The 14,446-nt window shown below is 41.6% G+C and overlaps 1 protein-coding gene across 4 annotated transcripts in view; it reads left to right on the top strand.

Annotated features, from left to right (window-relative positions):
* Positions 1–14,446, top strand: part of dennd1b (DENN/MADD domain containing 1B) — a 101,881-nt gene that overhangs the window by 57,457 nt on the left and 29,978 nt on the right. For all 4 annotated transcript variants that reach the window (XM_035648718.2, XM_047337001.1, XM_047337002.1 and 1 more), the window contains 3 exons: positions 2,084–2,184; positions 4,131–4,176; positions 5,660–5,761. In XM_035648718.2, coding sequence (XP_035504611.1) covers positions 2,084–2,184; positions 4,131–4,176; positions 5,660–5,761 — 249 coding nt within the window. The remainder of the gene's footprint in view (positions 1–2,083; positions 2,185–4,130; positions 4,177–5,659; positions 5,762–14,446) is intronic.

Below are 14,446 nucleotides of genomic sequence, written 5' to 3' on the forward strand. Positions count from 1 at the left end.
CCAATTGGGCGACTCACCTTGAGGTCTGGTGGAGATAATTGGAGTTGGTTAGCGAGGTGTTCTGTGCTATTACCTCCTGGTACCAGTGAATGGCTGGGGCTTGTCTCGCACTCCCAGAGGAGGGATACACTTGCCTGTTGGCTCGCTGCTAAATGTGTGCGTGCCGTGCCGTGCCGTGCACACGTGTGTTTGTTTAGTCGTAGCCGGATGGCTGACCTCTCTTCATCACGATTTAATGGCCCGTTAGTGTCATTGCTTTGGAAAAGTGAGAAGGGTGTGTCGGTTTTGATAGTAGCTCTTCCACCAAGTGCTTCACTTTCACACATTAATATTCATCGCATTGATTTATTTTCAGAATTAAGCTAAAAAATATTTTTTTAAAAATTGTTTGTTGGGAATTAATCCTGACAGGAGCCTGGCACATTGTTGTTTTATTTGAAGACGGCAGGCCGTGTAAATATGCATATGCAGATGCACAGAGCAAGACACCAATTAAATGTTGATTAAGTCCTAACTATTGTGGGACTGGGTGTGTGAGAGACAATAAAACAAAAAGATCATTGCTGTCTTTTTCCAGGCCGATATGAAAAATGAATGCAGTTAAACATGCGGGGAGGGAGGCACATGGACAAACACACGCACACTTTTTGTTGTGAGCTTTTCAGATGTCCAGGCTTGATGTTTGGGGCGGGTTGTGCGGGGTGGGGCCCGCTCTTTCTTTTTCCTCTGGCAGCGGTGCTTTTCAGCCGCCGAGCTCGCCCACTTTTGGCCGGTCAATTGTGACACTGTGTGTGTCAGTGAGCAGGGGGTCTCCTGGTAGTTGTGCCTGTGTGTGTGATAGTGTGTGTCCGCTTCACACATTGACTGTGAAGCTGCAGCAGTATAACAGCGGCTGCTGCTCCGGGGTCCCGGCGGTATTGGCCTAGCCCGCAGTCTCTCTTGGCTAACTCATGTTTCATTCTTTGGCAATTTGCCCTAATGAAGTCCCGCAGGAGCCCCTCAGACCTCTGTTCTCTTTCCATATTTAATCATGTTATTTTAATCTGGGGGATGAGCTAAAGCCTCTTTCTCCTGCCGTGTGTGTATGAGTGTGTGTGTGTGTGTTTCCCTGTGTGTGTGTGTGTGTGTGTGTGTGTGTGTGTGTGTGTGTTGCAGGTCATTACTATGGCTGGGTTTTTATGAGACGGGGATGTCAAGATGGGGGTGCTGGTTTTAAGACACTGGAGACAATGACTTTAATTTTTATCTGTTATGTTGGTTTGACAATCTAGAGAGCTTCTTTAAAAAGGGATTGTCATCTTCGTATGATTCCGTCTCATTATTTGTTGAAAAAAGAGGTTAATTATTCCATATTTTCTCTTTAATTTCTTAGTCATCGTAGTTGGGGTAATTTTGATTTTCATAGTTACTGGCAGCACTGTTTTGGGCTCCCTTTGTTGCTTTTTTTTGCAGGTCGCAGCACAATTCTTACTTTGACGTTGAATTGAAAAGCAGTTAATTATGAACACTGGGATGGTAGTTGTGCTCATTTTTTTGTTTGAAACAGGCTAGAAACTCGCCTTTAATTATTTTTTAAATCTAGATTAAGAAACGCCATGTGCAATATTGGCAATATCACTGCAGTGGCGGCCCACCACATTTGAATCAGTTTACAGGAAACACACGTTTGTGTGTAAAGCAGTTTTTTCACGTCAGTCTTTTCTATACCTTCCTCTTCACCTCATCCATCTTCCCCTCCTCGGCTGTGTTCCTGAGGTTAAAGAAAGGCTCCTGTCAACTGGTTGAGGCATCATGTCAGTGTACCATGTGTTTCTCGGGCCTTTTGTTTGTGAGCAGCATTAAAAGGGTAGCAACATGTTTGTCAGTGATAACTCAATGGAATCAAAGAACATCAACAACGTCACAGCAGCAGCAAGCTTGAGAACAAATTGGGATATCTGTGCATTTAATGAAATGTATTATACTCTTCCTCATCTTGCTGCACTTCTTGAGAGTGCAGTCAGTCAAACTTTGAGCACAGAGGAGTATTTTTGTTTTGTTGTGGAAACTTATGTCGAGTTTGTCCTCTTGTCTCTCTTTGCAGTTAACTGCATGTGTCCACGGTGCGACTGCTATGCTCTTTCCCATGTACTGGCAGCACATCTTCATCCCTGTACTGCCCCCACATCTTCTGGACTACTGCTGGTAAGGCTGACCCCCTCGGAGAAAAGACGCACGCACACGCACACGCGCACACACCCACCATGTGTGCCGGTCATTCGCCGAGCTCTACCACTAAACCCCTGCTGTAACATTGCAGATGCAAATGTTCGCACATTCTCCCACCCGTTCTGCGAGTAGTTCTCACGATCTCTCGTGGTGCGCTTTCTCCTGTGTGGCCCCCTCAACATAATGAACAGCCCAGATCACCTTGCTCCATATTTCATGCCAGTGCCGGCTCCACGCTCTCATCATCTTAGCCCTCTCAGGGGTTCATTACCATCCATCCAACGCAAATCCTACAAATCTGGATCGACTTGATTGGAACTGAACGGAGAGCAGGACTCAACGGCTCATCTGCGAGTCTACGAGCGTTCAGGTCAACCTCTGATGGGGAAGTCGGCTACTGTAAGAGGAGCTGTTTTTTAGTGCTCATAGTTCATACAGTACAGTACATTACAGTACAGTACAGTGCAGGGCTTTACCATGAGGGAAACATGAGCAAAAAGCTGTTCATCACTGACAGTAAAATGTGATTTTCAACACTCTGTGAAGACTCATCATTACCTTATTAAATCACAGGGGTGTTTTCCATGCACCAATTAGATAATTGAATATTACATGCTGTGTGTGTGTGTGTGTGTGTGTGTGTGTGTGTGTGTGTGTGTGTGTGTGTGTGTGTGTGTGTGTGTGTGTGTGTGTGTGTGTGTGTGTGTGTGTGTGTGTGTGTGTGTGTGTGTGTGTGTGTGTGTGTGTGTGTGTGTGTGTGTAGGGTTGTAAGTCAGTGCTGCACATTCATAAAACAGAGAGGACGGTTACTACAGTGCAGAGACACAGGCCTGCTGCTTGTGTTGCTGTTGCTTTAAGTTAATTACCAGCCTGTGGCTTCTGAATCATTCTGGCCAGACATACACTGACCCAACGCTTTGCGATCGCTGCTGCCTCTGTAAGCCTCATCGTAAAAATGGTTTCTGTTATTTGACTGTTAAGTTGATTTCATCCATCTTGGTAGATGGGAATCATACTCTCTGTTTCAACATTTATTTGCCTCTAACTTTTAGTATGAGGATAAATATGACACTAAATAGGAAATGCTTAGAAATAGCCAAGCATATCTATTTGGCAGAAATCTAACATCTAGCCTTCTTAACATTGTGTTAAGTCTTTCCATACTTTCTAAATCTACTATTTTTGACAGAAAAACTCTTAAGATATTATTCCTTATCATTTTAATGGATATTAGTAGTAATAAAAGTTGTAAAATAACGTTTTTTTCTCCCTGTAATGTCATTCCTAATTAATAATAAATTCCTGCTGATATGAGACAATTTAGAACAAAATGTACGAAACCACTATGAATCATATTTTGACTCTTTAGTGAAAGTTAGTGAATGAAAATCGAAACTACATCTGTTTGTTCAACTTTAACCAAAACAGTCCAGTCATTGGGTAAATAATTGAAAAAAATTTAAATATACAGTTCTGATTATTTTCTACACAGCCACTACTCACCTGGAAAAAAAATATTTAACTTTTTAAATAGTCTTAGATTGAATTATTTCAATATGTCTTGGTTTTGTTTTTTGTTTCACAAATTAATAATTTAGTCTGTGACATGTTAAGTTATCATGCAATTACAAGTTTTATCACAGTCGGGTGACAGGTACAGAGTAAAGTAACGCCTCAATACATTGAAGAAGCTCTAATTTATTTGTGTCTATCATTTGGTAAATAACTGAAGATTAATATATTATCAAAACAGTGATTTAATAGATTTCTGCAGAGCCACTAATCTGTTAGTCAAAGAGCACGCCTATCATCAAAGTTTCTCCTTTTTCATGTGTGTCTGTTATACCTCCGTATACATTTTTCTTAACCATCTTATATTGATATTGTTAACAGCTTTTTTTTTCCCCTCTCCCCATCCACAGTGCCCCTATGCCATACTTCGTGGGAGTTCATCTTAGTCTGCTGGAGGTATGTTAGTCAATCTGTGAGTATGTGTTAATGCGTATGAATGTGCATGTATAGAAATTTACATCATTATACTGTATGTGCATAATTAGGTATGATTGTATAAATTGATGCATATGTGTAAAATGTGTATATCAGATGTTAAAGGCTAATTTGATTGAGATATATGTTATGAATTTCAGGGTCAGTGGATTTTATAAAAAAAAAACACATTTAGGGAATGTGCTTTAAATTTATGTTGTAACGCCGCATCTGCCATGGGGAAAAGAATAACTTATTAATTTATTACATTTCAGAGAGGCAGTCTTTGGCACCTTTGAATCAAAAACACTGCATTTTTACCAGTAATAAGAAATAAACTGAGAGAAAAGCAGGAAAAGCATCTGCTTTTTTTTAACTTCATTGTTAAACCCTGTTTGTTGGCTGGGGGTCACCAACACTGCTGTTGTGTGTGAATGTATGTTCCACATTTGCGCTTGTGTGCAAGTGTTAGTGTGTGTGTTTGTGTGTGTACAATTGTGCAAATGCATATGTTCTAATGCACACACTAGCGCGTGTGTGTGATATTTGTCTGACAGTCGCAGCAGTGGCTGTATTTATCACACTCTGCATCCGTGACAGACCCCCTTTCCGCCACTACATAATTAGTCCAGATCAGCATGTGAGCCTCGACTGCACAGGCTGTCAAAAAAGTGACAAACTAGAAATTCACACACTCCGCCGTCTCCCCCCGCCCCACACCTGCCTGCATCCTGTACCACACTGAAATAATTGTTGAATTTGTCGCCATCAGGATGCACAGAGCAGAGCGTCACCATGCTGTTGTTGATGCATGAGGTTTTTTGGTGCAGTAGAAAATGTTTGCACAGTCCAAATGTTTCCTCTCAGTGCCGTTCTTCATTTTTGTGGGTTTGTTGTGTTACAGTAAAGATGTTCTAATATTTCTTTCGCCCACTGAACATCATTTTTCATTATTAATGGTAAAGGAGTGTGATGACAGTGTGGCTTTAAATGCGGCCAGTGTTTTCTCCTTCCTCGTGCTACAGGACGTCATTGATTCTGTTTGTTGGGAAATGCACATGGGCCAAACCAAGTATTCACATTTTAACTTGATTTGATAATCAACCAAATTAAATTTCCTTTATAACTCTATTATTCAAAATATGCCAAACATGCAGTAACTCACCAGTTAATAACAAACGGAATTTACTGGCATAATACCTATTGTTTAAAAAAAAAAAAAAGAAGTAAAATGTTAAAATTTCTTAATGCTGCTACAAAAAATAAATATGTAAAATTTCCAATTAATTTTGCAAAAACATATTTTCATTTAAAGAAGTTTAATATTATGAAAGCTCTACATGCATATGACATATTATAATATTTGCATGTGTAGATTTGTTCAATATTTTACCAGTCAGAGGTCACTTTTTTTTTTTAATTTCCCTGACAGTAATTTGACAACAATGCTCGTTTCATCTTTTAGAGAGTTCGCAGTCGATCGCTGGAGGATGTGGTCATTCTGAATGTGGATACCAACACCCTGGAGAGTCCCTTTGATGACCTGCACAACCTGCCCAGTGACGTGGTGAGACACAAACACACACACACACGTCCAAAATGTCCTCACCTTGTAACGTCTATAAGTCAAACTTGTCCTCACGTAGAATACAAGTAGAGACACACGTGCAAAAACACAGACACACCTTCCAGAGATTCTCGACCTTTATTGTCTCATTAAACATGACACACACACACAAGGTTCATTTTTCCCTCTTTCACTCGCATAAACACAAATTCTCTGGTCCTCCAATGCAGTCTCATACTCAGATGCTCACACTCATGCACACGGACGCAAACACACACACACACACACACACACACACACACACACACACACACACACAGACAAACGTATGCACATGCAGAAACTTGTCAAAGCACAGCTCTGTCCCCTCCCAACATCATTAATGACAGCAGCACTGGCTCCTCGTATTGTGGCTGTCTAAAGTAAACTCCCGTCGCGTCGTATGACGCTTGAAGGCGAACAGTGTTCCCCGACCATCAGAGGCTTGTGGGAAAATTTGCAACTCCTCTCCCTTCATCTCCATCCATTCTAATCATTATTTCACAAAGTCTTGCATTTCTGCCTGCCCACTGGCACGTTCCTGAGAACGGGAGATAGGAGGAGGGAGCGAGGCAGAGGAAAGAAAAGAAAAGGCAGAGATGGGTGATTTTCTAGGGGGAGAGAGTGGGAAGAAGGGGGCCAATTACCAGTGTGGGCAGTGAAGCCACCTGCCAGCGCATCGTCTCTTTAATTAATGGAGCGCCGACGCCGGTCAGTGCTACAGGAAGCATCACCGCGGCGTCAGGGTCACTTGCACATTTACACACGTTCATACACGCACTCAAACACACACGCACACACACACACACACACACACACACACACTCACTCACTCACACACGTGCAAACAGGGAGAACAACACACTTTCTTGTCTTCCCTGTCTTTGTCAAAGCAGGAACCTGTTTGTTTAGCTGTTTTCCCGGCTGTGTGTCTATCAAGGCTCCTCTGTGAGGCACCGAGGCCCCGCTGAGGCTGTGGACGAACCATTACCCACGCTCCTAACAGTATATACTCAGGTTCCACCGCCTACTGGACTCCTGCCCTAACAGCAGTATATAATTCAATCTCCTGCCCAGCAGACTCCAGACCTTCTCGCACTCCCACACTTCTCTGGTTCTCCTGATTTAGCACTGCTCAGCCTACTACGACTGCCAGCGCGTATGAATGCCTCCTTACTACCTGCAACGGTGTGATCTTTCCTACATTTTATACCATTTCCTGCCTACTACTTTGAGACCATTTGCCTGCCTGCCTACCTTATCGCCTGCCTGGGCTGCTTGAGTTTTGTGACACCTGTCTCCGTTCTTGACTCTCTCTCTCTCTCTCTCTCTCTCTCTCTCTCGGAGTACTTACCGCCAGCCCCGGACGTTTCTTCCACCCGCTGTTTGCTTCTTTGCCTGTGCGCTTGTCTGGCTGCAGTACCTTTTTCTCACTTCCTGCCTGCTTGCTTTTCTGCACCCAGGGACTCAAGTCCTAAATTAAACTGCAAACTGAGTTTGTCATAAAAAGGAGTCAGGGCTTTTGAAAAGCGACAGAAGCAGAGAGAGAAAAGCCTTTGTCTTTGCCGTGTGATAAATTAAGTGGCAGGCTCGGAGCCTCTTTGCTTTGATCCCCTACTCACCATTTTTCCTGACTAATGACAGAACATAGCCTGCATATCATGTCAAATTACACAAACCTGAAACAGAAGCTTTACTGGCATCAATATATTTATTCTAACAAACTGTTGTTGTTGTTTTTGTTCCTTTTCATTCTGTTTCCCTGTCTCCTCTTATCTTTTCACCGGGGCTCGTAGATTAATAAGGAAGCGAGCAGGTACTAATTGAGTGGAATTCCAGGTCTCTTGTTAGTTTGCTTGTTAGCGATGAGGACATGCCACATGGCATTTGATGTTTGTGTTTACACACACGCCGAGATGTTTGAGGCATTGTGCAGTTTGTCAAAAGGAGGCCTGAAATCTTGATTAACGCTCCGCGATTCTCTGGCTGAGCTGCCACTGCCGCACGTTGTTTCAGAGCTATTAAAACTCTTCATTTCCATGTAATTTGCACTGTAACACAGGCTACTTCACACGGGCTACTTCACACACTTTATTCATTGTGAAATGTAATTATTATTCTTACTTTAAAGTCTAGAATCGCTTTGTGTGATTGTATAAAACATGTAATGGATTAAAAAGGTAAAGGCCACAGGCATTTTTTTGTGTGCGTATTTCAAGTCTAACTAAAAAGGGGAAACAAAGCACTCTGATGTTGATTTAAGCAAACCTTAAGAAATCCGTCTAATTATGGCGGTGCAGACTGTGAGCACATGTGGACTCTATTACGTTGCCCGGCTGACCAGTGGCCATGCTTTTAGCAGGTTCAGAGTTCACAGTTGTCCCGAATTAGCCGCCCTCTTTCAGACAGGACCCCTACACCGGCTCCACCAGTGCCCGCCCCTTAATGGTCTTTTCCCACAATTTCACACATAATATTTTAGATTTATTGACTATTACAAATGCTACCATGCCAGTGGTGTTTCCGTTTAGTAAAAAAAAAGGATAGGAATAGGAAAGATCTGAATCAGAGAGTAATTGATAATGGATCAAAAAAGGATGCAAAAAATCTTTGGAGATTAACTTTTGACATTTTATTTTAAATTGGAAAGTCACATGAATCAAAGGTTCAACTTAAATGTGCATTTGTCTTTGCAAATGTTCTGGGCATGTAAAAATTAATGCATGACGTCAATCTCTTCATTTAGTTTTTTATTTTCAGTTTTTTCTCTCCTTTCATCGTTTCAGTCTAAACATTTCAAATTGAATCCAGTATATTTGGAATTTTGTATAAAAAGATAGAGATCAAGGAAGTTTTTGTTTCTTTATTTGAGTTTGCAATTTTTTTTACAGTTTTTTTTTTTTTTTTTACACAAACATTGTGATATTATTAGACAAATATAGAGAAATATTCCCCCAAAAAATCCCCATTATTAAATCATATTAATCTCAGAGAGACTGTGCTTGTGTCAGTAAAATCAATGTGTTGACAAGCAAACTGAATAGTCAATAAAAGAAGCTGTAGTTTTTGCCTGGATGATCAAGGTATTTTTGTTTCTGTTTTGCGATCCACAGTTCCTCTTCCGCACTCCGAGATTGTGCTGATAAAGTTATAATTGGCTTTTCGTCGGTGGAGCTGTTTACCGCACTAGTCATTAAAAGTATCCAAGAATAGCAAATTAGGAGTGTGTTAATCCCAAAAACAAACAGTGTGCGACTGAATCAGATTTGTATTTGATCCCAGCAATTGATCTCAAACCAATGATGGAAGAGCGGGAGAATTTTTTTCATGTATTATTCTTTCTGTGCCACATATTCAAGCTGAGGTGCTACAATGCAGCTTACATCTTTATTTTCAGATGCTCTTTTTCACATCACAGCCTAATTCCTTCTATTCTCCTCCTCTCTGCCTCTCGCTACTTTGCTGACACCGTGTACCCATACATTCCGAGCCTTCACACATTTGATCATTTGTATTCCCAATCAAGGGGGAAATTTACAGCATACACTCCTACTTCCTGTATTTCAAGCCTGCATTCGGAGGTTTACAAATGAATGAGGGGGTTGAGGTTGTGTCTGCGCGCGTCTCCTGAGATCACCTGGCACACTTAATCAAACATCGCGGCTTTAATTTGGCGCTCATTTTTCCGATCCAGAAAACAACATCTACATCATCATCATCTGCAAACGGAGCACAGCAGACAGCAGCAACACTCACACGCACGCAGATGCACAGACATGCACAGAGACACCCGCACTTTATCCGGCTAGGAATGTTCATCAATGACACTCAGATCTAGCTCAGGAGTAAACTTTTTGCTACTCACAGATTTTGTTTGACCACCAGATCCCCCTCATTTTTGAGTTCAGCCCAGAGTGTTTTCTTTTCACTGGTGTCGTCCTAGTCTAACGGAGCCATCTACAGCAAAGCCCCTCACACACTGTACTAACTACATAGTGGCTGGGAATGCTGTTGCTCCACCTCAGTGACATACTGTCCTTTGCCAGAAACGGTGTCGGTGCTACAACACACAACACCGTGCTCCAAGCAAAGTGTGTGATTGCGTCGCTGAGTGGAGTTTGTACTTTACCAACTGGCGAACGTCAATCTGCTCATTTAAATGGCGCCGAACTCGTGCACACGCCGACTCTGCAGTCTTACCAGACGCTCATTTACTCCTGTGGAGTTTAAAAGCTGCACTTCATTTTCACATAGTCGTTCCTGCCGACGGTTCGCTCTGGATTAAAAGTCAAAAAGGGAGAGCAGCATCACCCACTGCGTTCGTTATTGAAGTGAGAGATGACATTTAGCTGCAGTTAATTATGTATGCAAAACTCCGCCGCTCAGCTGCTAGAAGAGGTCAGCTTGACAAAGTAACCTCACACCGGGGAGAATCTCATGGCGGTGGGAAAGTCCTATTAAAATACACAGACTTTTTCACAGCTTTGCTTTATCACTTTTTATTTTATTTTACCTGACTAAGTACTGACTGTACTGCAGGGCAGCGAGACATATACGTCTTAGTCATACAGCATTGTATAATGCTGTATGACTAAGCCTTAATAATAGTCCATGTATTCTAGTCTTTCTTGATTTTTACATAATTATTTCCTCTTAACTGAAGTTATTTTTACAATCCTACCTCAGCCTTTTAGTTAGTGATATCATGTGGTTGGTTACAGGAGATTGTTGTTAACTCCACCCCGTCAACTTTAGTAATATCCCCGTAATTGTGCAGTTATTTTGTGAGACTGAAAAAAAAGGAGTTAATTAAAAAGAAGCTCCTGGATATATAATTTTTTATCTTGAATTGAATGAAGGGATGCATTTTCTATATTCCAAGTTACATGCTCATTGTTTACATGCATGTCTGTGCATGCGTGTGAGAACAAATGCCGCCTCTCTGTGTGCCTTTGTTCAGATTTGCAAGTGTGTGTGTGTGTGTGTGTGTGTGTACGGCTTGCGCATGTGTGTACAGTTCAGACTGCAGCACATCAAAAGAAAGTGGGAGATTTTCATAACTATTTTTTTCTTTGTAGTTCTTTAATTGCGTCCCCATGGCTTTCTTTCCCTGGACAGAATCTTAAACAAAACATTCTTTTTTTGTGAGAAGAAAACCCAACTTTTTATTTATTTATTTACTCTATAACAGACAAGTGTCAGGGCCGTTATTTGGGGGGAGTTTTTTTTTTTAATGCTCAAGTGAAAATGTAAGTGTAAAATTCTAAATATATACTCGTGCAACTTTCGTTTACTGATTTTTTTAATTTATTTTTATTTAGCTAATCTTAGATGTAATATTGTCAGCCCAGCTCCTACCATGTGGCATGTTTAGATTTATATTTGTTTTCCTATTATTCTACTATTTCTATTATTTATTTGATTAGGTATTTCTGTTTGACGTGAACGTTTATGATTTTTAACAGAGTGTTCATATCATCACTCCGTACAGAAATATTGCTTCTGCATTCACAACATAAAGTGATAGAACTCAGATAATTTGGTCGATTAAGTTTTTTAAGACAGCAGTAGCACTTGTTTGCTTCGTTTGTGAGAGGTGTTTATGTTTTGGTTTTTTTAAGCTTGTGTGCTGCTATAAATTTACTATATACAGCACCTGAGTGTTCTGCAAATGAGTGTGACGTGAGGTTTTTACCCCGATGGATGCTTGACAGAGACGGTAGCAATGCATCACGGCGGCGTGTGTGCGGACACACGCACAGACACATTCACACAGATGCCTGGTGTCACCTACAGCGGTATCATCCCTTACAGTCAGGCAGGGATCATCGTTGCACCTGCTAATTACCGTCTCCAGCTGGAGAGTTAAATGGAGATCTGTTCCGTGTCTGACCTTTGAACCCGTGCTCTTTATGTGACGCACTTCAAACCCTGTTTTGGGCTGGCTGGGCCGGGCCTTAATGAGGCCCCATGTCTGCCCTCTGTGGGCTGTGCGCCTTGGATGCCCTGCTTTCATCCCCGACCATCTTCCCTTGATGTAAATTGAAAAGATCACAGCTATGGGGAGAAGACCTGTACTGGAAAGGCCTCTCTGCATAGATTATGAATATCATAACTCAACAGTTTTTTTCCCCTCCCTCTCCCACAACCACACACCCCTCTCTCTCCCCTCCTGCCACCCCTTCCCTGTACAATGCTATAGTTCTAATTGGACCCAATGGGGGACTTTCTGCCTTTGATCTAATCACCGCCACTGTGACTTTACACTAAAAAATGTCACTGCCAAATAGGGTTATCACCTGTAGAGCTTGGCCTTCCTCTGATGCCTGTACGCATCTCGTTAGCTTCACTCAAAGTGTAAAAGTTAATTAGTTTGACAGAGCTATTACCGCAGAGGCATACCTGATGATTGTGATGTAGACGCTTTTTTTCAAAATCCAATTACTAACCGTACAATTGCCTTTTTTTTGTGTCGATATTTGAAGGAGGAGAGTGTGTAATGCTTTTCTATTAGCAAAAGGCTATTCTGGTGTTTTGTCATCCACTGCTGCTGTATTTGTTGTGCGACAAATGAATTAATCACCAGATGTGACTTTAAAAAGAATATTGTCCATCATGCTTAATTGTTTTACCCTGAATATCCGTCCATGCAACTTAAAGCTTATCACTTTATCACCCATTTTTTCTCAAACACTGGGAAGCAAAACACAAGTGATTGTGTACCCGCCTCATTAAAAAGTGTCTGCCACTGCAGTGCTCTCACCCGCTCAATGCTGCTGCACAGAACTCTGTGTGCAGAGTAAACTCCACTATCCCATCTTCTCTGACAGTCTTTAGGGTATGCCTCCTCCTCTTAGACTGACATTGTGTTCGCTTTGATTCCCCCCCACCCCCCACGAAAAAGACAGTTTAATGATTTGCAAGGATGGGAAAAAAATATGTGAAAATGCACATAAACATGAAATATTAATTCCAGAAAGGGCTTTACATAAACATAAAAGCATTTAGCACAATGAGTGAATATGGAGATGACACTTGTTAATTTAACCGTGATAAACTTTCTTTTTGATGCCTGGGAGCATTTGCAGTGGCACCACGGGGACGTGGTGGAGAGTGAGAAAGCCCAGGGGAGAGGAGTCGACGCTGTTCATTTTGTCTTTGTCCCAGTTTAAGGCTGCCACTCTCTCCGTCTCACTTTCTTCCTCTCTACGCCTCTCTGTTTATTTCTGCCTGTCTTCTGTATGAGCTGTGCTAACACTCGGCTTCTCCTCCCTGAAGTTTTCCAGAGAGGCTAATTGCAGTCGCCAGACAGCGATATCCCTCCAACGCTGCAGCTTCACAGCGTGATATATTTGGCCACCTCTGTTTGATATAGACCTGATCAAACTTTATCACATCACAGACCAACTGGAGCCATTTAGTGGTAGATTTGACCTCAGATTAATTGATTGTCTTATACTCCCTAGCAATGATGCAGCATTAAAGCTAATATTATTAATAAATAAAATAAATGCTCCTATTTTTTTTTTTTTTTTTACAAGAGTGAAATAAGTCTAATAAATGTTCTTTGTTCATTTACAGCAGTGGACAAATCAGTCAGGAAAAGAGCTGCAACAATGAATCGATTAATAATCGACCAATAAATTAATCAGCAACTATTTTGATAACCAATTAATCGGTTTCTGTAACTTTTGTGGACAAACCAAAACATAATGTTGAGGTGAAACAGACAGCATTTTTCACCCTTTTATGACATTTTATGGACCAAACAATGAATCGATTAAACGCAAAAATAATCAACGCATTCAGGAATAACATCTGAATATATGACACACACACTGATCATAGAACCAGCAGAGCACACGGCATTTAATGTTGCACTGTATAAGGAGATGATTTAATGTGCTGGGGACATATGCAGTATAGTCTTAGATCTAATAGGCAGACTGCCAACCCATCTTTTTTATTTACTCTCTTCCTGGTTGTTTCACATGCACTTTATCCGTTATGTCCTGTCAGTTTTCTCACCCCATATTCAGGCAGCAGAGAGGTGAAGTAAGAAGGTAGAACATCCTCACCTAGAGAAATATGGTCGATTTGGGCTGTAGTTGTGCCCATGAGGAAGACCAGGCCCTGGCACAGTTCTTCTATGTAGTAAGATTAAGCATTAATATTAGCATTTTGAGCTTTATCTAGAACAAACTAATGCAATCTTATTCGGGGAGGAATAACAATTAATCTTTCTTTCTATAATTTTTCATTGATTAAGGTTAAACGTTTTGTATAGGTTTTTCTTTTAAAATCCTGATTCACGCCCGTGCAACTGCTTACAGCCCCCACACCGAACAATACATTACAGTAATATAGACCTCCAATGCAACCAAATCAAGCTTTTGTGCAAAGCTGGCCCAGCCCACACAGAGAGTGGCAGTCCCTCGCCGTCTCTGCCGCCTCCTCGCTCTGCTACCGCACAGTCAGACTACTGCTGAGCAGGTGAGGAGAGCCTCTTGACAACTTCCTTCCCAGACTCCCCAGGGCCCAGTGGCCAGGGTGAATCTTTTGTCATCCTGAAACAAGCTCGGGCCTGCTGCTTCTCCACTCTCGCCTGGAGTCCTGGAGACGGAGCCAGGAGAGAGGAAAATAATT

Source organism: Scophthalmus maximus, chromosome 13, assembly GCF_022379125.1.
Source record: "Scophthalmus maximus strain ysfricsl-2021 chromosome 13, ASM2237912v1, whole genome shotgun sequence".
In the NCBI taxonomy this organism is placed as follows: domain Eukaryota; kingdom Metazoa; phylum Chordata; class Actinopteri; order Pleuronectiformes; family Scophthalmidae; genus Scophthalmus; species Scophthalmus maximus.